Raw genomic sequence first — 24480 nt, forward strand, 5'->3', positions numbered from 1 at the left:
GAGAGTTGAGTTTTTGGTTGTATCGTATATGGACACTGGAGAAAGTGGGAAAGAGAAATAGAGAGTCGTTGAAAGTCAAAAAAAGAGAGATGTGGGGAGATTATATTAATTAGGTAAAGTATATTGCTAGTGAGTACAAGTAGTAATAATAGGAAATGGAATCTGTATCATACTTTTGTGAATTATTTCCAAATATCCCAAAGTTGTCAATGGATTTGGTGAGTGGAGGAGTGGGTGGTTGTTGTGGTTTCTCATTTCAGCAAAAGGTTTTTGGCTTATTAATGTAAAAATATCACTTTTTTCATTTTTGACTCTGTCACACACAACCTTGGAAATTGAGAATCATTCATTCATCTGACTAACGTTAGCCCCCAAACTGGCGCCTTGATGTCCGCGAATAAGAAGAAAACAAAAAAAAAACCATCAAAGTAGTTAAAAGTTAAAAACTAACTGATCATCAGATTCAGAGCTCATTTTCTGGATAAAAATAGCCTCACTCACTATTTAAAGAAAAACGTATGCTAAAATCGTTAACTCACAACAGTTGGGGATTCAAAAGTCTGAAACTTGCAATTGGAGAGACAAAGGAAAGAACAATGCAAGAGAGAGCAGTGGTTTTAACTAAAGGGCCTAAATGAAAAAGCCCATTAAAAGGATTAAATGGGCTGAGAGAGATTAATGCCGGTTCGTCCGTAGATGAGAAGACACGTGTCAGGGCCCGGTAGAGAGATGGCGGCTGATCGTGGGATCCACGTCATACAAAGCGCCAGCTGACCTTTTCCTTCTTCTCTCTAAAGATCATCTCATCACCATCACAACACACAACAAATCAACATCACCTAACAGAATCAAACCAAAACAAAAACAAAAAAAAAGACAACTTTTCGTTACAAAACTCTGGAATCAAACGGAAACACAAACCAAGGTTGTCGATTTTGGATTCGAGGGTTTGGGATTTTTTTGTATGCTAAGAAATGGCGTTGTTTCGTAAATTGTTCTACCGTAAGCCTCCAGATGGTTTGCTCGAGATATGCGACAGAGTCTTTGGTATGTGTTTCTTCCTGTTCCTCTGTTTTTTTGCCTAGCTCATTGCACTTCTCGGTCTTCTGGGATTGTGTATCTGAAAAGTTTGGAATTTTCATCTTCCATCTAGGTCCAGTGGTCCACTATGTATACCCATTATGAGATTTGTCTTAAAAATTTCATAGCTCTAGTCAGATCGTACTAAAAGTTATACCATTGCTTATATCTGTGTTAAAGCCTAGAACTTGCTTGATATTTAAGATAAAGCCTAGAAATTTATGGATAATTAAGATATGAAAATTTTCATATAATCAATGATTGGCAAAAAAGACATTGAACTGAAGATAAGGGTTTTTTTTTGTGTGTGTGTGTGTTTGTAGTGTTTGATTGCTGCTTCTCTACCGATTCATGGGATGAAGACAACTACAAAGTATATATGGGGGGAGTTGTGAATCAACTACAGGAGCACTTCCCTGAAGCGTCCTCTCTCGTGTTTAATTTCCGTGAAGGGGGTTCTCGAAGTGTGATGGCTGATGTCTTGTCAGAACATGGCTTGACTATAATGGATTATCCTCGGCACTACGAAGGCTGCTCGTTGTTGCCTGTGGAAATGATGCACCATTTTCTCCGGTCAAGTGAAAGCTGGCTCTCACTCGGCCCAAATAACTTGTTGCTTATGCATTGTGAAAGCGGGGCTTGGCCAGTTTTAGCTTTTATGCTAGCTTCCCTCCTTATATACCGGAAACAGTATAGTGGTGAGTACAAGACCTTGGACATGATCTACAAGCAGGCTCCGCGTGAGCTTCTGCGTTTGTTCTCACCTTTGAACCCGATTCCTTCTCAGCTTCGCTATCTACAGTATGTTTCGAGAAGGAATTTGGTCTCTGAATGGCCTCCACTGGATAGGGCTCTCACCATGGATTGTGTTATTTTGAGATTTATTCCTGATGTTAGTGGACAAGTAGGTTTTCGCCCTATGTTCCGAATCTATGGCCAGGATCCGTTTTTTGTAGATGATAAAAAGCCCAAGCTTTTGTACTCTACCCCCAAGAAAGGGAAACACCTGAGAGTCTACAAGCAGGTATTTTTGTGTGTTTCTTGTGCTTTTTAGCTCTTTTTCCATGTTTGCAATATGATTTAATGGCGTTTCGATGTTGTTTTCTCAACGCAGGCAGAATGTGAACTAGTCAAGATTGACATTAATTGTCATGTGCAAGGTGATATCGTGATCGAGTGCCTCAGTTTGAACGACGACATGGAAAGAGAGGTGATGATGTTTCGAGTGGTTTTCAACACTGCTTTTATTAGGTCAAACATTTTGATGCTCAACCGTGATGAAGTCGACAAATTATGGCATATAAAAGAATTCCCAAACGGGTTCAGAGTTGAGGTATGTACTCATGTAGTTCATGTTCTCTGTACTTGGTTCATATAGCTACTACTTTGTAATTTAGGGCTCACAAAGAGTACTTTCTCTGTGTAGCTTCTCTTCTCAGATATGGATGCTGCCTCGTCTGTTGACTTGATGAACTTTTCGTGCTTGGAAGAGAAAGATGGTCTTCCTATAGAAGTCTTTTCCAAAGTTCATGAGTTATTCAATCAAGTTGACTGGTCTGATCAGACGGATGCCACACGCAATATGCTTCAGCAGTTAGCCATTGCAAATGCTGTTCAAGAAGGACCTGATGGTAATTCAAGCCCAAGACTACAAGGGTTAAGCCCCAAAAGTATCCATGATATTGTAAAACACGCAGCAATGGAAAATAGTGCAAAGCTCAAATTGTCTTCAGTGTCCGAGGTGGAAACAATCGACACACCAGAAAAGCTTCCTACTGACGATACAGTCAAGAAGTTTATAGCAGAAGATCTGCATTCTGTCCTTCAGATAAGTAATCAGGAAAATACCGCCAGCCAGGATGCAACAAAGTTGTTAAGTCAAGAGTCCCCTTCTCTGAAGCTTGTGCATCATTCCGCAACAGTTAAACCTCTTTTGGACGCTAAATCTTCAGAACTAAATAGTCCTCCTTCTGCAAACAATGGGAAAGCGGTCACGCTTCTGCCATCGACACCGTCACCACCTCATCCTGCAAGACCACCGTTGACTCTATCAGGAGCACCTCCCCCAGATCCTCCTCCACTTCCAGCTGCTCCTTCTAAACCTTCAGAGCAATTGGAGCACTCTGTTGTCCCACCAACAGAGCCTCTTTCACAAGGAAATTCTTGGATGTCATTAGCAGGCTCTACGTTTCACCAAACAAATCCCAGTACTCTGCCTACAACATCTCCCCTTGCTTCTACATCCCATGAATGTCCTGAACCATCTTCTAGTACAACAATTTCATCGTCCCTGTCACCTCAAGCATCATCAGCTACTCCCGCCAAACCATCAAAATCTGAGACAGTAAGTTCACTCGGTCCTACTAATGCACCTCATAAAGGAGCTTCCGATGCCGTGGCTTCAAATCTTGGACAACCGGAGAGGTCACCTACTCCAGTGTCTAATTCAGAAAAAATGCCTGCTTTGCCTCGACCGGTTCCTCCTCCTCCTCCCCCTCCCCCTCCAATGCAGCATTCAGACCAGAACATAGTCACTAAAGTTCCCCCTCCACCACCCCCACCGCCAGCACCAATTGTTCATGCCTCTTCACCCCCTCCTCCCCCTCCTCCCGCTCCTCCAACACCGCAATCTAATGGATTCTCAGCTGTTAAAAGTTCACCTAGTGCACCCCCTGCACCTCCCCCGCTTCCCACCCATTCTGCCTCTCCTCCTCCTCCAACCGCACCACCACCTCCGCCACCATTAGGTCAGACTAGGGCACCGTCAGCACCACCACCTCCGCCACCATTGGGTCAGACTAGGGCACCGTCAGCACCACCTCCTCCTCCTCCAAAGTTAGGAACCAATTCATCCCAGTCTTCTGGTCCTAATGTTCCTCCAACGCCTGCTTTACCAACTGGACCTCTTTCATCGGGAAAAGGGCGAATGTTACGTGTTAATCAAAAGAATAATCCAACCAAAAAGTTGAAGCCATACCACTGGCTGAAACTGACAAGAGCTGTCAATGGGAGCTTATGGGCTGAAACACAAATGTCTAGTGAAGCTTCCAAGTATGCATTGTTCACCTTGTTGTCACTTATTACTCTGATGCCTCCAGATTCTTTAATGATTTTCAAGTCAATCATATGTTACCTATTTGTTTAGGGCTCCTGACATTGACATGACCGAGCTTGAAAGTCTTTTCTCCGCATCTGCTCCAGAGCAGGCAGGAAAATCGAGACTAAATAGCTCTCGTGGACCTAAAGTCGAGAAAGTCCAACTGGTAAATTATGTCTAATAGTTAGTATGTAATAGTGTCTGATTTCATTTTTTTTCCATAAAAGATTGCTTTCTCTGTGGTTTAAAAGACTGAATAGTAAACTCTTATTTGCAGATTGATCACCGACGAGCATACAATTGTGAAATCATGCTTTCAAAAGTGAAAGTACCTTTGCAGGATTTGACGGTAATATAAAGCTCTACAGGTTTAAGATGTACTGTAATCATAGCAGCTATGTTTGGTACAACGTCCATGTCTCCCTATTTCTGCCCATGATAATTAAAAGCTAACTGTCTTTAATATATTGACAGAACGCAGTGCTTAACCTGGAAGAGGCGGTTCTTGATACTGATCAGGTTGAGAACCTAATTAAGTTTTGCCCAACAAGAGAAGAAATGGAATTACTTAAGGTATAAGAGGTGCCCTCGTAGATTTATGTTCTGCTGATCTGTCCCTAGAAAAAGTATGGGTGTTCTGTTATCCAGGTTTTATATGTTCTTTTGATTTATCTTCATTTGTTACTGGTTTGTAGGGGTACAATGGTGACAAGGAAAAGCTTGGAAAATGTGAACTGGTACAAAACTTAGAAAATTTTCTATTCTCATAAGAGTAACCATTATGCTTTTTAGAATTTAACACCAAATATGCTTCTTGAAATTGTTTGAACAGTTCTTCTTAGAAATGATGAAAGTCCCGCGAATAGAAACAAAGCTCAGAGTATTCTCATTCAAAATGCAGTTTTGCTCTCAGGTCTGAAAGCTGATACCCTGCTAATTAAGATTCTTTGGACCTTTCAGTGTGGTACTTAAAGTTTCTGTGAACTTTGTAGATTTCTGAGCTCAAGAATAGTCTAGGTGTTGTGAACTCCGCAGCAGAGCAGGTAAGTCAGACTCAACTGAGTCTAGGTGACCTCCCAACATGATTAAAACATGTCTTACTGATGCTCTTTTGTTCCTCTTTTCATCAGGTAAAAAATTCTGAAAAATTTAAAAGAATAATGCAGACAATTTTATCTCTTGGGAACGCCCTAAACCAAGGAACGGCTAGGGGTGAGTTTGGCAATGGAATGTATCAACTCTGTATTTTATCTTTTATCCTGCTCTCAAAGTAGTTTTTGCCTAGGTGCTGCGGTTGGGTTTAAATTGGACAGTCTGCCAAAACTCAGTGAAACAAGGGCACGTAACAACCGTATGACTCTAATGCATTATCTATGCAAGGTAGCTATTTTAGTCTGTGCTTCTGTAGCTTTATGGATGTACTACGTAGATATAGCGAAATATATAGTCTGATGGAATCTTTTACAGATACTTGCTGAAAAAATTCCAGAAGTTTTAGATTTCACAAAAGAACTATCCTCACTGGAGCCGGCAACAAAGGTATTTAGTTTTAAATTTTCATGTTTCTGCGGAAATCTATAAGAAAACTTGAAACGGGCGTTAATTTCCTGAAGTTTGATACAGATTCAACTGAAGTTTCTGGCAGAAGAGATGCAAGCTATAAACAAGGGACTGGAGAAAGTTGTTCAGGAACTATCCATGTCCGAAAATGATGGCCCAATCTCACATAATTTTAACGAGGTATTGCTGTCATTGATGGTAGTTTTCTCTATCAAGGCTTTTGCAAGGGAACAGAAAATATGTATGAAAAATTGATCTTCATAAGAAACACATACCGTTTACTGGGAGAATAATCAAGTCTAATAAGAAAGATAAGCAGGCCAACGAGGGTAGACAGTAAAAAAATTATGTGGCTAGTGAAGTTTAAGAGAAATATTCTTTATAATAACTAACTATGAACCATGCAACATGTTTGACACTAGAGAGTTGATAATTGATTCCTTTCATTCTTGTTTGATATCATATTAATCAAGGCTTTCAAAAATATTCTCAGATATTGAAGGAGTTCCTTCATTATGCAGAAGCAGAAGTAAGGTGCTTGGCTTCACTATATTCAGGAGTGGTATGTCCCCAAAAGCCCAATGTGCAATAGATATAATATACCTGCTCTGATCTACCTTTGGTTGAGAACTTGGTCAGAATAAATAAACAATGTATTGCAGGGAAGAAACGTGGACGGCTTAATTCTTTACTTTGGTGAAGACCCTGCTAAGTGCCCTTTTGAACAAGGTATGCAATCCTTTTCAGTAGCTTAATGTGAAACCATGTGTTCCAAAAGTTTTCTGAATCTAGTGAGTGGTTGTAAATTGCAGTGGTGTCGACTCTGCTAAACTTTGTAAGACTGTTCAATCGTGCACACGAAGAAAACGGAAAACAACTCGAGGCAGAAGCCAAGAAGAATGCTGCTGAAAAGGAGAAATCAAAACAAGGTGGATTAGATAAAGAAATCAAGAAGCCCTTGGATGAAGAAGTTGAGAAGGAGAAAACAAAAACAAGTGGATTAGATAAAGAATTCAAGAAGCCCTTGGATGAAAAAGTCAAGAATGAGAAAACAAAAACAAGTGGATTAGATAAAGAAATCAAGAAGCCCTTGGATGAAGAAGTCGAGAATGAGAAAACAAAAACAAGGGCTTCTTGAATAACAGGTTGTTCCGATTTCTAGATGGAAATGGTCCAGGACTGGACCGGCCTTGAGATGAAGCACCTGTGAAGGTGAAGGGCGTGCTTAATACTGGCTTATACCATGGAACAACAGAAGAAGTGGGATGTTAAGGACAACAATATTTTATCTTCTTAACGGCAAAGCTAACTTGTAAAGTAGGGGAGGGGTATAAGATACTGTAATTATATAAAGCAATAAACATAAATACATCATCGTACCACATGTTTGGTCAATCTAAGCAAGCAAATGTGATTTTGTTTTCCTCATGTGTGTCTTTTCCCATTTACTTCTTTAAAACTATGCAGGAGGCACTTTTGAGTTTTGCTCAAAATACTAGGGATAGTGAGAGTGAAAAAAATTTACTCCACTCAGAAGAAACAAGTGAGAAACTGTCTTTGATATTGTGATCCGATTACACAACACAACTGTTAAGGTGATTTTAGTAGATGCAGGAAAACCTTGTGGAGAGGGTTTGTCAGGGAAAATAGAAGACAAAATATTCAAATTTGGTAGATAGTTTTTTTTTTTTTTTTTTTGTCACAAAATTTGGTAGATAGTCAAGATTCCAGTTTCTGAACTAATCGTCAAGAGCACATTTGATCGTTGTGTGCATGTGTGTGTAAATTGTAGTAACGTATAATAAAAACATGTAGCATAAGTGTCAACAAGAGGATTTCATATTACAAACTGTTTGCATCAATCTATATTTACGCAACACAGAGGACTCCCAAGGCCAGCATTGCCAGCAAGGAAAGGCCGAGATTAGCGGCGATAGCAACAGTGCCTGAAGGAGGGGGATGTGGCTTAGATCCTTCAGCTTCATTAGAGGCTTCCAATTTTGCAACTGGAGGCAGAGGCGGATCAATCACGTCTTTGGCATCAAGAGGCGGGTTCGGGGCACCAGCCGGTGGTTGTGCTTCCTTGTCTGCCACGGCTAATAGAGCGCCAGCTTCTGCTGGTAAGATGGCGTAGGGCTGATCTTTGTTCAAATCTGAGCATGGACTCCCTGCATTTGCATCAAATATAAATTGATCAGCCTTTATCTCTGTTTTGTACATATCTTGGTTATGCATATATTGTTTTTTCATGACTTACTCAAGTATCTAGTAGCGGTGGCAGGGAACTCCGTGATGACTCCATCAACGCCACTCCCTGCAATGAATGTTGCAAGCTCAACCGTAGGATCAGAGAAGTAGTCGAATGCTACGGAGATGTACTCGTTCCTCAGCACCGAAACGTAAACAGAGATATTCCCTTTGTGCATTTCCTCCACCACATTAGTTTTCCCTGTGACAAAGCTTTGGGAGACGGTGAAGAGGGAAGTTCTCTTGAGATTCACGGCATCTGCATGCTTCTTTATTTCATCGATGGATGGCTTGGGAGCATCTCCAATCTCCTTGTCAATGCTCAAGACTCTGGTGTACGGAGGAACAGCCTCAAAACTAGCCAGGACAGAGCTGTCATCTGACTGAATTAAAACCCTCTGAGTAGATTGCTTGTCGAGTGTGGAATTGGCCAGAGCCGACTTAACTGCGTCAACAACTCCTAAGCCTTTCTTTGAGGCTAAATAAGCAGCATTCTGTTAACAAACAAGGTGTTAGAGGAGCTTCCTTGAGTAAAATTTAAAAGCATTTGGGAGTTCAAAAAAAGGCTTACCTCTATGTTGATCATAACTCCGGGAACTTTCTTTGCTTTGCTGAATTCAAGAAATTCAGTAAGAGTTGTGAACTTCCCAACGTTCTTGTTTGCTGGGTTTCTTACGAAGCCCGTGGAAGTGAAGGGGTTCCCAATTTGTGCTGAAGAGAAATAAATCCTATGTCAGTGGTTTAACCAAGTATCAGATAGTTTCATAAATCTATAGAAAAGAAACCAGTTTCTTACGCTTCACAGATTGAATCTCAGCCCAGGTGAGATCAAAAGAGAAAATGCCGTTGGTAGGCTGGACCTCAGGAACACTGGTGGCTCGGGACATGAAGGTAGTCATAGCGGTGGTACTTGCTGTGAGGTCTGCAGAATCATGGCAGAAAGCAATTCCGTCTTTGGACATCTGAACAGAACAGTCAATCACGTCTGCTCCATCACTGACTGCTTTCTCGTAAGCCAGATCAGTGCAGCCTGGATAGTCCCCGCTTGCTCCATTGTGAGTTATAACTAACGCATTCCCTATTTTGGGGAGATTGCCCTTTTGGTGAGAAAAGCAACCTGCAAGAACACAGACGTGTGGGGCGTTAGCTTCTTCCTAATAACCAAATATTTGTGGATACATCTATATAAGATGAAGTTAACTCACTAATGGCTTGTGATGCTGTTGGCGGGAAATCGGTGATGATGCCATCAACAGAGAACTGGCCATTGTCCACAAACTGAAGATACTCAGCTGAGGGATCAAAGCTGTAGTTGAAGCTGGTGCGCATGTCATTGGCAAAACCAGAAGCATAGACCTCTAGACCGGCTTTGTGAGCATCAGCCACAAAGGTGGTGGCGGGTTTAAGGTACTTAGCCGTGTCAACGGGCCAAATGTAGTCTTTGGGTACAAGAACGCCTGAAGCAAAGGCCTTGATTGCTGCGAGGTTCTGTTGAAGTTCGCTGTACTTCTTGTTGGTGGTGGGCTCAATTGCCTCAGGTTCTTTGAACTCGAAGATGAGCTTTGTCTTGGCTCTGCCTGCGTCCATCCCTATGCTCTTCAAGAAACCGATCTCCGGAGATGAGATGACATTAATGCCGCGGAATTGCAAGCTTCTTAAGTACTCGGCTGCGCTTAACTTGTGTTCCATGTAGAAGGCATCGTACTGCATATATGATTTTATTTATTTTTAATGAATCAACAAGATTGTACGTTCCCTATGTTGCTCAATCATATGCTCATAAGAGAAGAAGTGGTACCTGAACGCTCAACCAGAACTTGGGAGGCTTGGTTCCGAGGACGTCCTCCACAGCGGAAACCGGCATTTGGCCGTCGAAGATGCTGGGACGAGAGAAGATGTTCTGGATGACTGCTCAAGAATACAAAACATGAGAATGTGTACTGGTGGTGGAGAGGGAGAGTAGTGTTGAAGGTAAAAAAAGAGAAAGAAGACATACGAGAGACATTGGAGAAGATGGTTTCGGCATCGTAATCAATGACAAACCATCCCTTGAGGTCCTGACCGTTGACCTTGTAAGTCTTTTGGGCTTTGGCGAAGAGCGTTGAGATGGTGGTTGCATTGTCAAGTCTGATATCTGACAAGCAAAGACCCACACCGTCCTTAGTCATCTGAAGGTTGCATAACATCGTGAGGCCAGGCGAGCTGGTGCTAACAGCCATGTCGTTTGCAGGGGCGCTTGACTCCGGGAAAAGACCAGAGAATCCGCCTCTAGCGACAACCGCAGGCTCTAGTCCTGAAAGACAAAAGAGAGGTATGGCTTCTTATAAGAAACAAACAAATATGGTTATGTACTACGAGCATGTTCATCATATGTATACTACCAAGAATAAAAAATCATACATGTAAAGTAAAATGATACATACCGTTAAGGGTGAGCCATTTCTTGGCAGGAACAGCCGCGGCAGCAGCAGGAGCCCTGGGAGCCCCAACACATGAGTGTATAAAAAAGGACAAAAGGATGATAAACCTCAGCATATCTGTGTTTATTAATCAAATCCTGTTTGTAACACAAAGGCAAAAAAGCTATTATGAGACGTACGCAAACAAATTAAATTTTTTTAAAAAATGAAAAAGAGGTTAAGAAATCGCACAATGCGAAAGCAAGAACATAAGCCCCTTCTCCTCTTTCTGCCTCCTTGTGCTTCTTTACCCTGTATGGGTTTGAGATTGTGAAAAAAGAAAAAGATGAAGAAAAACGGAAGCTTGGGGCTAAAGAAAGAAGGGACGTTGTAAAATGGGGGAATGAGGAAAAAGAAAGTTAATTAATAGTAAGAAAGAAAATTGTTCATCCCATTTATGGCTTGAACACCCATTTAAACCTATTTTTATCTCCCTTTAATTACCGCGTTTCTGTCGTTCGTTGCATGAATCTTCCATGACATAAAAAAATACGTATATATTAATTACTTCCTCCATTCTTCACAATTTTGCACATATAATAATTTTTTACACGTACAAATATAAAAAGTCGATATTAGAACCTGACATCGAACTGATCGAAGGTGTGCCATTCCATCTTGTTATGAAAAGTTCAAAGTTGAGCCATGCATGGAATCGAAGTATTCATTCCACCGGCCGTAGTATACTTAACAGAGGAAGTAGTTTTATAACATGAGAATTTGGTGTTTGGATGAAAGATATGTTTTACAAGCAAGAAAAGAAAACAAACTTACACTTGTTTGAGCTGTAATACAACTCTTGGATGTCCCTGCTATATAATGGGTCTAGTCTACCCTACTTAACGACTATCATTACGTATTTACCTTATGGTCAAGGAATACATAATAAGTTGTTCCAGCTTCCATGTCAAGTTTTAGTTTTTTTTTTTTTGGGTGTGAAGGAAATACAATGTTTTTGGTCTTGTATTTTATGGAATATTGGAGAAGATGCACACACATAGAACGATGGATTTGAACCACCGAACGACAAAGTTGGTGTTAATTGGGTAAAATTTATTACTTAGGATCAAAAAGTCATTTGGTCTTCATGGGTAAAAAAGATTATTTAGGATCAAAAGTCATTTGGTCATGGCCATTTTCATCGGATCCCACATAAGTAATGTGGTGCCCGTGCCTTTGACGTCTTATTTTGCACTCAAACACAGCTTTTGAATGTTGCGATCGTGAGTACTAATGATAAGGTCCGGAAAGGAGCTTGGGGTGTGACAAATTAATCAATGCCCCATTAGCAATATGGGATCATAAAAACGACTAATCACTTAGAAAAATCAGTATATCATTGACAAAATTAGACGACTATGGAGTCAAAAAGGATCCCACATATTGGAACTGACTCTAAAATGAAAAGAAGAAAAGAATTAATCAGTTTTAGCAAGTAAAGTTTTAGTACTATTAAACATGTAAAACAACTTTTTCATCATTCATTATCACGTGTTCTCTGTGTATCTGCATTGTATACTTTTTGTCCGATGTTAATTATATCAGTTTTTCTGTATCCGATTTCAATGCAATAAATGAATTAGGCGTTAAAAAAAGAAAGCGAACAATTCAGAGATTTGAATTCCTCAGACTTCAGAACTTTTGAACGTTCAAAAATTTCGTAACGGATGACGAATCGAATCTCGGATAAGTTAATTCCATCCATGCATTGGTACTATTTGTGTTCTTCTCTCTCTCTCTCTTTCGTATATAATCCCCTTTTGGCTTGTGAGAGTACTTAATTGGATTGTTGTGTGTGTTCTCTAGGGTATGCACAAAGCATTAACAGTTGGGATGGATATCAGCATTATGCTACTAACCCTGAAGGCATGCATGTGCCACAGGTTAGTTATGACTTGTCCTATTACTATGTTTTATCTTCCTTCTTCGTTACATTATTAACTTGGTTGTTCTTTATTTTTTCAGATTGTCTACAATGACAATTCATCTGTTATGTACCATCCTGGTTATGGCTTCAACCCTTATACATCTATGATGTTGGAGGGCCAAATCCCAGTCTCCCCTGCCTTTTACCAACCTTATGGTGCACCTTCTGCTACGTATTATACTCCCTCTGATATTGACCCATCATCTGCTTATATGATTCCTTTTGGTCAATATGGTGGTGTCAATTTTCTTGGGAATCAAGGGGACAACTCTTTAACATCTCCTATACCTTATCCTCAGACGATGGGTATACTTGGCCCATACGACCAGAATGCTTCACAGGTTAACACTCTTCTCTTATGTTTTAACTTTTATGGGCTGCTTAGGTGAACATATTTTTACAGGAAGAACTACATTAGCACCCCTTATTATTAGTATGATGGTTATTTTAATACTCAACCTATAAGATCCATGAAATTTTCTCATTTATAACTCAAGCTTTCGTTTCTTCTTCCCTTTAATGGTTTCGGAGAATGGAAGCGTTTTTGGCAGACTCATCAAATTCAAATTAGTGTACAGTTTCATGGGCTTATCGCATGTTGTTGACATCTTCTTCTATCAGGTGACTTTGCATGGGAGTGGAGTTGCTTCAAGCTCGTCTTTGGGAGGGTATTATCATGTAGGATCTTACCAGAATCCTAGCTCTGTCGCCCCATATTATGGAGTTGATAATCGAGTCAGAGTAACCCCTGACATAGGTAAAAGGCGAGAGAAGGAGCAGGGCCCTGTATCTACCACCAATGATCTGTATGGTAATCGAGGACCACGGTCATCAAGCCGGGTAAAGAGCAAGATCAGCTCCAAACCTGGCTCTACTACTGATGATTCAACGAGTGATTCAAGTACAGCTGGACCAAATCCCAGTTTGTACAACCATCCAGAATTTGTGACAGAATATAAGAACGCCAAATTCTTTATCGTCAAGTCATTTAGTGAAGACAATGTCCACAGGAGTATCAAATACAATGTCTGGGCCAGCACACCGCATGGCAACAAAAAACTAGATACGGCTTATCGAGAGGCTGAGAAGATGGGTGGGAAGTGCCCAATCTTTCTGTTCTTCTCGGTATGGCTTTTTTTCTGTTGAAGTAATAGTATATATGTAACTGATATGTTCCTTCTTATAGCAATTGGAAGACAACTTTCAGTTGCTTCAAGGAACCAGTGAGATTAACGAAAAGTTCAAAATCTTGCAGGTAAATGCTAGTGGGCAATTCTGTGGGGTGTCCGAAATGGTCGGACCTGTAGACTTTGAAAAGGATGCTGGTTACTGGCAGCAAGACAGGTGGAGTGGGCAGTTCCCAGTGAAATGGCATATTGTGAAAGATGTACCGAATAACCGATTTAGTCATATACTTTTACAAAACAATGAGAACAAGCCGGTGACACACAGCCGAGACTCGCAGGAGGTGGGTCTTATAATCATTTATTTCTCTCTGTCTTAATAGTTGGTGTTGTATTTTGGAGGAAAGTTTTGCTTCAATAGTCTGTCGTGGTATTAGACTGAAGGGCATGTAAGGCTTGGTAGAAAAAAGCTTGCATTCGTTTGAATCCTTAAATTAGATGTTGCATGCATTAACTAACGGAAAATCTATGTTTGTGGGTGATGTGACTAAATTGATGAAACTGTAACAGGTGAAACTACGTCAGGGGATTGAGATGCTCAGAATCTTCAAAGAATATGAGGCACATACATCGATCCTCGAAGATTTCGGCTACTATGATGAGAGAGAGAGGCAGAAGATGGGAGGAGAAGATGGAACGAAGAAAGAAGCTGGGAAAGAAGAGACCTCAGTGGAGCAGCTATCAGAGCGTCTTCAAGCTGTCACAGTAGAAGATGGAAAGGAGGGGAAAAAAGAAGAGTTAATAACTGATTGATACAGTTAGTAGTAAGTAGAAGGAGACAATTCTTTTTTGGTAACAATAAGCAATTGGGGTTCTCTGTTTTTCCATTCGGGTGGGGTGGGGGTGTTTGTATACTAGAAAAAAAAGGCAAGGATGAAAAGAAAAAATCCAATTCCTTGTAGGGTTTGTCAGCAATTGTGACTATTGTAGCATTATGCGGAAACGACGCCGTTTTCAGGTTATAAAAGAAAAGAAAAAAAGTTGGTATCATTCATTGGTGCTCCGTGTCATTCATTCTCCTTGTTCCTTTAGAAACATCTAAAAATCAATTCTCAAGTCTCTGTAGTTCTTCTCTAATGGCGTCTTCTTCTTTCGTACGAATCGCTGTTGTCGGAGACATTGTAATGTTATTTCCTCCCTCTCTCTCTCTCGCAAAGCCATCGTTGATCTTTTTGTGTAGTCTTACCTTTTTCGTGTTCTGTGTTAAAGCATGGCTTCTGGAATCTAGATGAAGATCAAAAGGCTCTTCGGCTACTGCAGGTCCTTTGATTTCTTTCCATCTTTGTAAACCCCTTTTCATGTTCACTTCCCCGTCGCTTATGAACCCTAAATTCCTTTTCTGAACATGATTTGCAGCCTCACTTGGTTCTCTTCACAGGCAAGCTTCTCTGTTACTTTCGACGAATTGACTTCCTTTTCGACTTTTTTCTTTAATCTACTTTTTCTTCATATACTACCCTTTGATGATTTTGATTAAGTTCAGGTGATTTTGGTGAGGAAGATGTCCCACTTGTGCAGAGCGTTGCTGCTCTTCCTTTCCCAAAAGCAGTTATTTTGGGTAATCACGATGCCTGGAACACCCAGAAGTTCTCAAGGTTAGCACTAACCTTTTTTTCTTTCTGATTTACCGTTTTTTTCGAACATTGGTCTTGGTCTTGTGCTTTGATTTCTAATAGTGAGGGTTTCTATTGTCTGGTTTATGTTTCTTTCAGCAAACCAAACGGCGTTCAAATGCAACTCGATAGGTGAGTTTTCCACTATTTGCTTGTGCTTTTGACACTCATGCTACATCAAGAAGTAGTACATACCTGTGATCACTTACTGCTTTTGGTTGTCAATTTTAACCCACATGTGGTTTTGCTTGCTCCTTTAGTTTTTCTACCTGGTATTCTTGTGTTGTTACATGTTATGTAAACGATGCTGCTGCAATGCTTGTTTATTTTCTTTATTGTTCAGAAATTTGGTATTTAATGAACATCACTCAAAGTTAATTCGATGTTAGAGCTACTTGAGATAACTATCAAGTTGTTTGATTTGATATATGATCTCTATTCATAGGTTTATTAAGACTTTCTTCCGAGAACCCCATATATAGAGGAAAGAGGACTCATCGTGAGACCCATCTCCGGGAACTAGATTTAGAGAGAGGGTTTATTGGTTGAAAGTTGAAACAAAGGAAATGTGTGCTTTTGGTGTTCTTGATTCGTTTGCAAAAAAAGAGCTTGTGATTTTTCTGTTTGTGATCCTTAGTTCTATTTCCTGTAGTTTTTGGTTTTGATTTACTGGATACAGACTCCGAAAAGTTTTCTTGTGCTTTTTTGTTTTCCTCTGCAATCAACAGCCTTGGTGACGAGCATGTAGGATATCAACGCTTGGACTTCCCCTCATTGAAGCTCAGTATTGTTGGTGGTCGACCCTTTTCACATGGGGGGAATCAATTGCACCGGAAAAAGCTTCTTGTCAAGAGGTTAGTATTTTTGACTGGCATCTTCATGTATGTTCTATATGAAATATGTATGGGTCAGAATAGCTTTTCGTCTTCCAAGAAGAAAAGAAAAAAACCTTGGAATAACTATGTTCATAAGAAAATGAGTTGATAATTTTAGTGAATCTGTAGCTCTTTCTATACTTGAACTCTAGTGATTAGGGATAGCAATTTAACCACCCTGGATTCAAGTCTGAGAAAACTACAATTCATTGAACACTTCTAGGTACGGAGTTCGTGATATGGATACTAGTGCTGGGAGTATATGCCGAGCTGCACATGGAACACCAGAAGATCATGTGGCGATAATTCTTGCTCATAATGGGCCAACAGGTGCATCAACCTATAAAACTCCTCCCTTATTGGTCTAGTCTTAAGCCAGTCAGGTTTGAACTTATAAGGATAAGGTTTATGTGTTTTTCAGGTCTTGGTTCTCAAGCAGAGGATATATGTGGAAAAGACTGGGGGGATGAAGGCGGTGACCATGGTGATCAAGGTAAAGTAAGCTGCCATCTTTTTAATTTGGCATTAGTAGCATTATCCTTGCTCATTCTATAGTTAGTTTGGTGACAGATGCAGAACGCTATGCGGGAATAGAAGCTAGTGTTTATTGATAAGAAACCTCATTTAATGTTTCAGATCTAGAACAGGCAATACGCCAGCTGAAGGATACAACAAAGCTATCGATTCCTTTAGTCGTGTTTGGACACATGCATAAGGAGTTGGAATCAGGGAAAGGAAATCGGAAAATGGTTGTGCAAGATAGTGACAACCAGATTGTTTATTTGAACGGTGCAATAGTTCCAAGAGTTAAGAGGGCAAAGGAAAACTGTCAGGGAGATTGTTTGAGTGGAGCAGATGAGTCTGAGAAGAGTGGCAACACAACAAGAGCTTTCACATTGGTGGAGGTTTCTGATGGAAAAATCAAGAAAATAGCAGAAGTATGGGTACAAGTAAACGGAAGTATTGCCAAGATTGTGGAGGAGAAGACTTTGTTCGAGGATGCAACCTGATTACTCAGTTTTCATTTTGCCGTCTTATATTTGAGATCTTATATATTGGTAATGAAGGGAAAGTCATGAAAGATTAACGCGCACTATGAATGTTATTACGAGACTTTTGTGGTGTATGTAGGAAAAACAAGAATGCTATGGATTTATCGAAAATATGTTCTCTCACTGGTGCATTTCTCTTGTTAGCTGCTTTAGCCTCTCCAGTTTCCAAAAGGAGTTCGATATAAACTTGTTAAGCTCCCAGCCTCCCCTGTAAAGAGGTGTAGATGTTATATTACAACAACGCCCATCCCTCGTCACGTTCATCCAATATTTGGTTATTAGACATCTTTTGAAATTTATCAAAGTATTCAGGACAATATGGTAATTTTACATATTTTGTCTTGGAGAACAAGTCCAGAAGTCCTTATCCTCTAGCCCACTGGATTAGCCCAAGTAGAAGAAAAAAAAAAAACAATTACGCAAATTTGGCAGAAGAATTAGGGAAAAGAACAAACGAGAACGAACCCTACTTGTGTTCCTACCTTGTTCTTCGCTTTTTTTTTTCGTCTCTCTCAAACTACGATTCGCGATTTTTCAGACGAATACACAACGATCGACTCATTTCTGACTGAACGTAAGTTTCTCTTATTATCGCTCTTCGAAGGTTTATGTCGTTATTGAAAATGGCGTTAGTATAAAGTATAAACCTTTACTTAAAGAGAATCCAAAATTCGAATGTAACAGAACGGAAGCTAGTTATGGAATTTTTGCGTGGAGTAGACCCTCAAGTGCAGTGATGCTTCTGAGACAGCTAAAACAATTTACCTGTAACAAAGCTAAAACCCTTTCTTTACCAATGTCTCAAATCTGTTGCTGAAATGTTTTTTCTTACCCCCCGCTACGATGTCGGTTTGCAGTGTCTGCTGCGCGCAGAAATGGTGTTTTCGGAACTGATGTTAAACAGCTTACAAGGTTCTATGGCTCTCCTGCTGTTTGCGAATCTCTGACAACAACAACCTCTAAGGTTTACAAAAGACTGTCTAAAGAGGATCGGCGAGTTTTGGTTGAGTCTTATGTCAACGAGTAAGTCATTCTCTCCGCCGATTACTTTCACATGTCAACTAGATAGTATTATGTGCAGCTGAGTCTCAAAGTCTTGTTGAACATGCGGTTCTGTTTGTATGCAGATACAGAGCAAGTAATGCTGGTAAATTCCCTACACTAAGCGCTACTCTCAAGGCAGTGGGAGGCTCTCGTTACATTCTCAGGGTGATCTTACAAGAGCTGAAACTCAGACCAAAAGCAGATGTGCCAATTGTAGCTAAAGCTCTCTCAGAAGTCTCAGTCTCTCCTTCTGTGCCAGATGGTTCTTCCTCGCACTTCTCTCCTGTCGTTGTTGAACCTGAGTTACAAGTAAAATATCTTGCTTTGTTGTGATCAGTTTAATTTCCTTAGGCTTCACTTATCACTTGGCTTAGTTATCCTCGTTTCTGTTTTATAGGCTGGCGGTCTGGACATTGAGATAGGAAGTGAGCAGAGGCAGGACATAATAGATTCTTCTCTCTCTGGTTCTGATGGTGAAAGTAATGTCCAGGGCAACAACAACATTACTGCAACAGATGACAAAAGAGAAACGGAGACAAGTCAGAGAATAGAAGTAGAGGTATCTTTAAAAAACTCGGAGACTGAGGAAGAGGGAAACGTGATGCATTTAGGTAATCAAGAGTCCATATCTGACCATCTTGAAGGAGCTGCTGTTTCAGCAGATGATGAAAGTAATCTCCAGGGCAACAACAACCTTGTCATTACTGCAACAGAGGACACAAAAGAAACGGAGACAAGTCAGAGAATGGAAGTAGGGGTATGTCTAAAAAACTCGGAGACTGAGGAAGAGGGAAACTTGTCTCACTTAGGTAATCAAGAGTCGAAAGCAGACCATCTTGAAGGAGCTGTTACAGCAGATGTTGTGCCTACTGAGTCCAGGTATTTTGTGCATACAACTAGGTCTCTCCTTAGCTGGTCCGATCCATATTTTAGGACAATTTGGTTAATTAATAGAAAAAAAGTCAATTCAAGTTGATCATATTGGCACCGCTTCAGTTTGAATTCTTGTATCTTTTGTTTTTACAGACAAGTTTCAGAGACAGGAGCAGATGAGGTGAAAGAGACAGGCGCTCATGAAGTGAAAGAGACAGGAGCTGGTGAGGTGAAAGAAGAAAGGTCAAGTGCGTGGAGCAACCTATTGTCATTTGCGAAAGATTTTGCAAGCATCTGGAGAAGGTAGATATAGCGAGGGAGCTTTAGACACGTTCTGGAGGGGTAGGTAGAGGAGTGTGAATTATATTCACTAGTAGAAACTGTTTTGATTTGGCAATTTTGCTCAAAGGTTTGGAATCTCCCGAGATCAGAACACAACTTTTCTAGTGTCTAGTTTTGTGATTGACCATTTTGTACAAAGGGTTAGAATCTTCCAAGATGTCTAACATAGTAATCTAAACTATTATTGTCCTGCTCACAATTGAGTCTAGATCAAAACTCATATTTGACAAAATTACAACTCCAACGAAATACGTACTCGAATGAAGACCTTATTTTATAGCAAATTTGATACATGTTCCAGTAGTGGTTCAGGAAAAACCAAATGTGCTGGAGCAGACAGCGGTAGCAGCTCTAGCTCCCACGGTATGTGGAGAAAGAAAATGGTGCAAGCAACAGTGGCACATGGAAATGCTCAAATTTCTGAGATTCTGTAACTCGAAATACAATCGAAACATAGGGAAAGAAGCAGCCTGGGCAATACTTTGCAGTGTTGAAGCTTATTCTATATGTCCCAGGATTCAAAGCCTCAACCAGATCCATCAGTGGCCCACTGCGCCCATCTTTATCAGTAGCTGAAGTGCCCACACTAGACCAGACCCCACCACCTCCGTGACCAAAGGAAGGACCGTTAGTAGTACCACTCCACACTTCTAAGTGCACTTCAACACCTGCAGCTGGAGCACCACGTGAAACGTCCAAGACATGAGTCGTGATTGGTGGCCTACTTCTCTTGATAGCTTTTGCTTTAGCTGCAACATTCAAATGTCCTCCTATGATTCTCAGACGATCTTAAGTAGAAAAAAGTCACACAGATAACAAACATAGCCATGAGGGTACATACTTGATATCATACTGACTCGTTCAAACCCACACACAAAACTTTGAAAAGGAAAGGATTTGGTACCTTGAGGTGTAGTTGAAATAGGAGAGCTAGAGCTGTCAGCTTCTGATACAACTCTAGCCTTATCAGAGAAGAGCTTTGCCATTCGTAGCTCTGTTATTTTCATTTGTTCCGTAGCAGCAATCTCAAGTTCCACTATTGGCCTATTTTCATACCTTTCCTAAAATAAATACATAAAAGACACGATTTGATGAATATATAACTGTTTCATTCACTCACACACACAGAACAAAACTGATTTTGGAAATGCCAATTTGGACCTTTAACGCAGCGAGCATCTCAGCGTGAGTCTTGCCAGAGGCGCAAATAATGAAGATAAATCCAAACTTTTTCTTGTAACGTACATTCCAATCAGCAAGCTCCTAAGAAATTTGAAAGCAAAATTGATAAATTTACTGAAGAGATGAAAAAAAAGAAAGAAATGTGAAGATCCATCTCACCTTTAAAGCAGAAGAAGAGGTTGAAGCAAAGGCTGTGGACTGCTCTGCTTTGCTCCGACGAGCAAAATCGGAGTTGATAGAAGATGAAGGAGTATCACCGATCTGAGGATGAGCAGAGAATGCTTCAAGCCAAGCTGTCACATTAACAAGGTTGAACCAGATGTCTCTTGCAGTATAGATTGCTGCTTCTAATGATTCAAACGGAGCTGAATCCACCATCAGCTTCGCGAAATCGGAGCTTCCACAGCAAACCTTCCATTCATCTTCTCCGATCTCCATCTCTCTCTTTTCACCGATCATCGTTCTGTTGACTAGTGTTAAGATGATTAGTATGTTCTACTAGGTGGGCCTAAATGGGCCTGTTCTTAAATGGGCCTTTTTGAAAAAAACCAAGGCCTGTCTCTTTATCTTCTTCCTTTTTAAATTCATCTTCTTCTATATCTGAATTATACAGAAACAGAAGAGAGACTCTACAAACAATATTTTTGTAAAAGAGATCTGTTTTAGGGTTTTGCCTTGTGGCTTGTGGCTTGTGGCGGGAATAACAGAGACAATCGCCGAGATGGGGAAAGATGAGGAGGAAATGAGAGGAGAGATCGAGGAGAGACTAATCAATGAAGAGTACAAGATCTGGAAGAAGAACACACCTTTCCTCTACGATCTCGTCATTACTCACGCTCTTGAGTGGCCTTCACTCACTGTTGAATGGCTCCCGGAGCGTGAGGAGCCTGCCGGTAAAGACTACTCCGTTCAGAAGATGATTCTCGGTACCCACACTTCCGAGAACGAACCCAATTACTTGATGTTAGCTCAAGTTCAGCTTCCCCTTGATGACACTGAGAGCGAAGCTCGTCAGTATGATGATGACCGCTCTGAATTTGGTGGCTTCGGCTGCGCCACCGGAAAGGTACTCTCTTTTTTGTTCCTTACCTTCCAAATTTTGAAATAGATTTTAGGGTTCAAATGAGTTTTTAAAAGGTGATTACTTTGCTTGCGTAGGTGCAAATTATGCAGCAAATTAATCATGAAGGAGAGGTCAATCGAGCTCGCTACATGCCTCAAAACCCTTTCATGATTGCTACCAAAACAGTTAATGCGGAGGTGTATGTTTTCGATTACAGTTTGCATCCATCTAAGCCTCCACTTGATGGGGCTTGTAATCCTGATTTAAGGCTCAGAGGTCACAGCTCTGAGGGATATGGCCTCTCTTGGAGTAAGTTCAAGGAGGGTCATTTGCTTAGCGGCTCTGATGATGCTCAGATCTGCTTGTGGGATATCAAAGCTGCGGGTAAAAACAGGGTTCTTGACGCTCATCAGATCTTTAAGGTAAAATTCTTTGATTCTTATCTGTTTTGCATCATTATAGAAGGCAAAGCATTGTATCTGATTTACGGAAACAGTCAAACTCTATGAAAGCATGTAGACAGATATAATGTTGTGGTTTCTGTGTTTTCCTTGCTGATGGTTGTTTTCTCAATTTAAGGCTCATGAAGGCGTCGTAGAAGATGTTGCATGGCATTTGAGACATGAACACCTGTTTGGATCTGTTGGTGATGACCAATACCTTCTTATATGGGATCTGCGTTCTCCATCTGCCACTAAACCAGTACAGTCTGTTGTTGCTCACTCCATGGAGGTGCGTTAGCTTTATGAGCATTAGGCTAGTTTGCTTGCTCTATCTTATCTCAATAGAAATTCAACTAAACTGTTGTTTTGGTTAATGAGCTTATTATCGTAAACACACAAAACAATTGAATTGTATTTGCTGTATTTGTTAATTGTGGGCTTGTTTGAAATGCCTCAGGTTAACTGTTTAGCCTTCAACCCATTTAATGAGTGGGTCGTGGCAACAGGGTCAACTGATAAGACTGTCAAATTATTCGATCTACGGAAGCTAAGCAGCGCTCTTCACACATTTGATAGCCATAAGTAAGAACAATGTGCCATAAATTTAGAGATGGATTGTTGTTACTAAGAGCTAAAGTAAAAGCAGTACGCTAACCTAAATTATTTGTTTTGATCACCAGGGAGGAGGTTTTCCAAGTTGGCTGGAACCCGAAGAATGAGACAATCTTAGCATCATGTTGCCTTGGTAGAAGGCTTATGGTTTGGGACCTTAGCAGGTCTGGGCTCAACGCTTAATTGCTTAGTTATAAAATGGTCATGTTTCGTCATGTAGGAGTTATATTGATGTGTTTGAGGGTATCTTATGACAGGATCGATGAGGAACAGACTGTGGAGGATGCAGAGGACGGCCCACCAGAGCTGCTGTTTATTCACGGTGGTCACACTAGCAAAATCTCAGACTTCTCATGGAATCCTTGTGAAGATTGGGTGATTTCCAGTGTTGCTGAAGACAACATACTCCAAATATGGCAGATGGCTGAGAACATTTACCATGACGAGGATGATGCTCCAGGGGAAGAACCATCAAAGGCTTCTTAGTTTATTGTTTAGTATCCACAGCGTACTGATATGTGACAATATTTTATACATCTCTGCTTTTGATCAGTTCAAGTATCTAGTGTTGTTCATTGTGTAAACTGTAAAATGAGGCATGAGATGATGGTGGCAAGTGGGATTCTTTTCTTTAAAAATGGAAGAGTTGATTCTAATGCCGTTAAGAAATGTCAACCAAAATGATAAACGCTTAATTTATGCCCAAGATTGGGTCGAGATTACAAGATTGAATCCAAGTCTCTGACACCAAACATTAAACTGAGAGTCGCTTGTCACAATGGTCTTATTAATACTACTAAATAGCTTGGTTTGATACTGATAAATGATAACTAGCAATCGAAAAGAGATCTGTATTGGGAAGCCTCGTCAGCCATCTCCTGAATGCTCCTATCAACCCGCTCTATGTCTAGATCAAGCTTCTGCTTCAGTTCCTTCTCCTTCTCATCAAGCTACAAAACAAGATACCACAATAAGATTTGTATAAAACCAAAGCTAGGAATGTGACCAAAGTGCAGGAAACTTACAGCATCATAGACTTCATCATTCTTCTCAAAGTCACCACCTTTACGAGGCATGATGTGAATGTGTACATGGGGAACAGTCTGTCCCGCCTGAGGGCCATCCTGAAGGTTTTTAGAGCAATCATTTCAATTCTAATCCTTTCAAATTCAGGACACACACACAAACAACTGAATTTGGAGAGAAAGAAAGAGATGTTGTAAAGTTACTTGGATTGCTAATGTAAGAGAAGATGCATTATGGAAGGACTCAAGCTTAGAGCCAACCTTCTGAGCAGTAAGCCACAGATCACTAGTCTCATCAGCTGTGAGATCAGTAAAACGCGGCACAAGGCGTCTCGGGCAGACAAGAACATGTGCTCGTGTGGTTAAAGTCATACAAAGGAACTCAATTTACACAACAAAACCAAAATACTTAAAAGAAAGCCAAAAAAAAAAAAGGATATGACCAGGAAGAAGCGGACGGAGATTAACCATAGCGTAAGAGAGAGGTGTTGCGTAGAACACTTCACGCGGATCGATTTTGTAAGGTCCAAATACGTACGACGAACACGTTGACGACATCTGCATCAATCGAAACACTCTATAATAAATCCTCCTAAATTGTAAAGTAGAGCAAAAATGGTGAATCGTATAACGAACTTGCCTCTCTCCGATAACGAATACTGGACAAGATCGTCTTCCCGGTGACTTGCAGCTTCAGCATCTCAGCTCCGCCTCCGTCGCCATTAAAGTCACAGTAAACAACCTTTCCCTTTTCTTTCTTATGGGCTTGAATTGGGCCTTTACTGACCTCTGTTGAAATCAT

The 24480-nt window shown here is 40.6% G+C and overlaps 8 protein-coding genes across 12 annotated transcripts; 5 read left to right on the forward strand and 3 right to left on the reverse strand.

Annotated features, from left to right (window-relative positions):
• Positions 1–583: 583 nt before the first annotated feature.
• LOC104756287 (formin-like protein 13) lies at positions 584–7165 on the forward strand. Of its 2 annotated transcripts, none has more exons than XM_087471294.1 (17): positions 584–1047; positions 1404–2104; positions 2195–2413; positions 2507–4131; positions 4226–4343; positions 4455–4526; positions 4652–4750; positions 4873–4914; positions 5010–5090; positions 5170–5220; positions 5308–5389; positions 5463–5557; positions 5645–5716; positions 5801–5917; positions 6231–6299; positions 6400–6466; positions 6550–7165. In XM_087471294.1, exons 1-17 carry the CDS (start codon positions 975–977, stop codon positions 6873–6875), a joined length of 3909 nt encoding a protein of 1302 aa, XP_087327420.1. In that variant the 5' UTR covers positions 584–974; the 3' UTR covers positions 6876–7165. The 2 variants fall into 2 exon arrangements, 1 of the variants encoding a protein (XP_087327420.1); XR_015570672.1 differs by having other exon boundaries at positions 812–1047; positions 4455–4554.
• A 348-nt stretch (positions 7166–7513) lies between these two features.
• LOC104735235 (glycerophosphodiester phosphodiesterase GDPDL7-like) lies at positions 7514–10830 on the reverse strand. Its single transcript, XM_010454986.2, has 9 exons — positions 10636–10830; positions 10408–10541; positions 9981–10277; positions 9783–9892; positions 9190–9688; positions 8781–9101; positions 8556–8695; positions 7995–8478; positions 7514–7905 (listed from the first exon to the last, which is right to left on the reverse strand). The coding sequence occupies exons 2-9, from the start codon at positions 10517–10519 to the stop codon at positions 7607–7609; spliced, it is 2262 nt and encodes a 753-aa protein (XP_010453288.1). The 5' UTR covers positions 10520–10541; positions 10636–10830; the 3' UTR covers positions 7514–7606.
• LOC104735245 (YTH domain-containing protein ECT4-like) lies at positions 10637–14544 on the forward strand. The gene is made up of 6 exons (XM_087470709.1): positions 10637–10697; positions 12250–12326; positions 12409–12711; positions 12992–13495; positions 13626–13838; positions 14065–14544. The coding sequence occupies exons 1-6, from the start codon at positions 10637–10639 to the stop codon at positions 14305–14307; spliced, it is 1401 nt and encodes a 466-aa protein (XP_087326835.1). The 3' UTR covers positions 14308–14544.
• LOC104735253 (uncharacterized) lies at positions 14526–17217 on the forward strand. 2 transcript variants are annotated; one of them, XM_010455008.2, is made up of 9 exons: positions 14526–14675; positions 14764–14814; positions 14911–14932; positions 15038–15149; positions 15267–15299; positions 15896–16021; positions 16266–16372; positions 16464–16535; positions 16679–17217. In XM_010455008.2, the coding sequence occupies exons 1-9, from the start codon at positions 14631–14633 to the stop codon at positions 17050–17052; spliced, it is 942 nt and encodes a 313-aa protein (XP_010453310.1). In that variant the 5' UTR covers positions 14526–14630; the 3' UTR covers positions 17053–17217. The 2 variants fall into 2 exon arrangements, with proteins under 2 accessions (XP_010453310.1, XP_087327433.1); XM_087471307.1 differs by lacking the exon at positions 14911–14932 and having other exon boundaries at positions 14544–14675; positions 14764–14838.
• Positions 17218–17485: 268 nt separating this feature from the next.
• LOC104735262 (uncharacterized) lies at positions 17486–19549 on the forward strand. Its single transcript, XM_010455021.3, has 6 exons — positions 17486–17668; positions 17779–17861; positions 17952–18117; positions 18222–18447; positions 18536–19017; positions 19165–19549. The coding sequence occupies exons 2-6, from the start codon at positions 17831–17833 to the stop codon at positions 19316–19318; spliced, it is 1059 nt and encodes a 352-aa protein (XP_010453323.1). The 5' UTR covers positions 17486–17668; positions 17779–17830; the 3' UTR covers positions 19319–19549.
• Positions 19550–19602: 53 nt separating this feature from the next.
• LOC104735271 (uric acid degradation bifunctional protein TTL) lies at positions 19603–21005 on the reverse strand. Of its 2 annotated transcripts, none has more exons than XM_010455030.3 (4): positions 20695–21005; positions 20515–20616; positions 20258–20414; positions 19603–20141 (listed from the first exon to the last, which is right to left on the reverse strand). In XM_010455030.3, exons 1-4 carry the CDS (start codon positions 20992–20994, stop codon positions 19705–19707), a joined length of 996 nt encoding a protein of 331 aa, XP_010453332.3. In that variant the 5' UTR covers positions 20995–21005; the 3' UTR covers positions 19603–19704. The 2 variants fall into 2 exon arrangements, with proteins under 2 accessions (XP_010453332.3, XP_010453339.3); XM_010455037.3 differs by having other exon boundaries at positions 19603–20102; positions 20695–20994.
• A 125-nt stretch (positions 21006–21130) lies between these two features.
• Positions 21131–23313, forward strand: LOC104735298 (histone-binding protein MSI1). The gene is made up of 6 exons (XM_010455062.3): positions 21131–21601; positions 21694–22020; positions 22178–22330; positions 22499–22623; positions 22722–22817; positions 22911–23313. Exons 1-6 carry the CDS (start codon positions 21257–21259, stop codon positions 23137–23139), a joined length of 1275 nt encoding a protein of 424 aa, XP_010453364.1. The 5' UTR covers positions 21131–21256; the 3' UTR covers positions 23140–23313.
• A 9-nt stretch (positions 23314–23322) lies between these two features.
• LOC104735284 (bifunctional bis(5'-adenosyl)-triphosphatase/adenylylsulfatase FHIT) lies at positions 23323–24480 on the reverse strand. Of its 2 annotated transcripts, none has more exons than XM_087471335.1 (5): positions 24319–24480; positions 24122–24236; positions 23940–24031; positions 23679–23777; positions 23323–23603 (listed from the first exon to the last, which is right to left on the reverse strand). In XM_087471335.1, the coding sequence occupies exons 1-5, from the start codon at positions 24478–24480 to the stop codon at positions 23484–23486; spliced, it is 588 nt and encodes a 195-aa protein (XP_087327461.1). In that variant the 3' UTR covers positions 23323–23483. The 2 variants fall into 2 exon arrangements, with proteins under 2 accessions (XP_087327461.1, XP_087327458.1); XM_087471332.1 differs by having other exon boundaries at positions 23883–24031.

The sequence above is a fragment of the Camelina sativa genome, chromosome 2 (genome assembly GCF_030686135.1).
Source record: "Camelina sativa cultivar CO46 ecotype springtype chromosome 2, ASM3068613v1".
In the NCBI taxonomy this organism is placed as follows: Eukaryota; Viridiplantae; Streptophyta; class Magnoliopsida; order Brassicales; family Brassicaceae; genus Camelina; species Camelina sativa.

Excerpts from the sequence above, each read along its gene's own strand:
- LOC104756287 (XM_087471294.1), top strand. The coding sequence starts at position 975 with ATGGCGTTGTTTCGTAAATTGTTCTACCGTAAGCCTCCAGATGGTTTG. Across the intron at positions 5,558-5,644 it reads TAATGCATTATCTATGCAAG|ATACTTGCTGAAAAAATTCC; the intron begins GTAGCTATTTTA and ends AATCTTTTACAG. Across the intron at positions 6,300-6,399 it reads CTTCACTATATTCAGGAGTG|GGAAGAAACGTGGACGGCTT; the intron begins GTATGTCCCCAA and ends AATGTATTGCAG.
- LOC104735235 (XM_010454986.2), bottom strand. The coding sequence starts at position 10,519 with ATGCTGAGGTTTATCATCCTTTTGTCCTTTTTTATACACTCATGTGTT. Across the intron at positions 9,893-9,980 it reads CATCTTCTCCAATGTCTCTC|TCATCCAGAACATCTTCTCT; the intron begins GTATGTCTTCTT and ends ATTCTTGAGCAG. Across the intron at positions 9,102-9,189 it reads AACAGCATCACAAGCCATTA|GTTGCTTTTCTCACCAAAAG; the intron begins GTGAGTTAACTT and ends GTGTTCTTGCAG.
- LOC104735245 (XM_087470709.1), top strand. The coding sequence starts at position 10,637 with ATGCGAAAGCAAGAACATAAGCCCCTTCTCCTCTTTCTGCCTCCTTGT. Across the intron at positions 12,712-12,991 it reads ACGACCAGAATGCTTCACAG|GTGACTTTGCATGGGAGTGG; the intron begins GTTAACACTCTT and ends TTCTTCTATCAG. Across the intron at positions 13,496-13,625 it reads CAATCTTTCTGTTCTTCTCG|GTAAATGCTAGTGGGCAATT; the intron begins GTATGGCTTTTT and ends AAAATCTTGCAG.
- LOC104735253 (XM_010455008.2), top strand. The coding sequence starts at position 14,631 with ATGGCGTCTTCTTCTTTCGTACGAATCGCTGTTGTCGGAGACATT. Across the intron at positions 14,933-15,037 it reads TCACTTGGTTCTCTTCACAG|GTGATTTTGGTGAGGAAGAT; the intron begins GCAAGCTTCTCT and ends GATTAAGTTCAG. Across the intron at positions 16,022-16,265 it reads AAAAAGCTTCTTGTCAAGAG|GTACGGAGTTCGTGATATGG; the intron begins GTTAGTATTTTT and ends GAACACTTCTAG.
- LOC104735262 (XM_010455021.3), top strand. The coding sequence starts at position 17,831 with ATGCTTCTGAGACAGCTAAAACAATTTACCT. Across the intron at positions 18,448-18,535 it reads TTGTTGAACCTGAGTTACAA|GCTGGCGGTCTGGACATTGA; the intron begins GTAAAATATCTT and ends TCTGTTTTATAG. Across the intron at positions 19,018-19,164 it reads GTTGTGCCTACTGAGTCCAG|ACAAGTTTCAGAGACAGGAG; the intron begins GTATTTTGTGCA and ends TTGTTTTTACAG.
- LOC104735271 (XM_010455030.3), bottom strand. The coding sequence starts at position 20,994 with ATGATCGGTGAAAAGAGAGAGATGGAGATCGGAGAAGATGAATGGAAG. Across the intron at positions 20,617-20,694 it reads CCTCTTCTTCTGCTTTAAAG|GAGCTTGCTGATTGGAATGT; the intron begins GTGAGATGGATC and ends CAAATTTCTTAG. Across the intron at positions 20,142-20,257 it reads TATTTCAACTACACCTCAAG|ATCGTCTGAGAATCATAGGA; the intron begins GTACCAAATCCT and ends TTTCTACTTAAG.
- LOC104735298 (XM_010455062.3), top strand. The coding sequence starts at position 21,257 with ATGGGGAAAGATGAGGAGGAAATGAGAGGAGAGATCGAGGAGAGACTA. Across the intron at positions 21,602-21,693 it reads TCGGCTGCGCCACCGGAAAG|GTGCAAATTATGCAGCAAAT; the intron begins GTACTCTCTTTT and ends TTGCTTGCGTAG. Across the intron at positions 22,331-22,498 it reads TTGTTGCTCACTCCATGGAG|GTTAACTGTTTAGCCTTCAA; the intron begins GTGCGTTAGCTT and ends GAAATGCCTCAG.
- LOC104735284 (XM_087471332.1), bottom strand. The coding sequence starts at position 24,480 with ATGATTTCAACAGAGGTCAGTAAAGGCCCAATTCAAGCCCATAAGAAA. Across the intron at positions 24,032-24,121 it reads TCTCCGTCCGCTTCTTCCTG|CACATGTTCTTGTCTGCCCG; the intron begins GTCATATCCTTT and ends TAACCACACGAG. Across the intron at positions 23,604-23,678 it reads ATGATGAAGTCTATGATGCT|CTTGATGAGAAGGAGAAGGA; the intron begins GTAAGTTTCCTG and ends CTTGTTTTGTAG.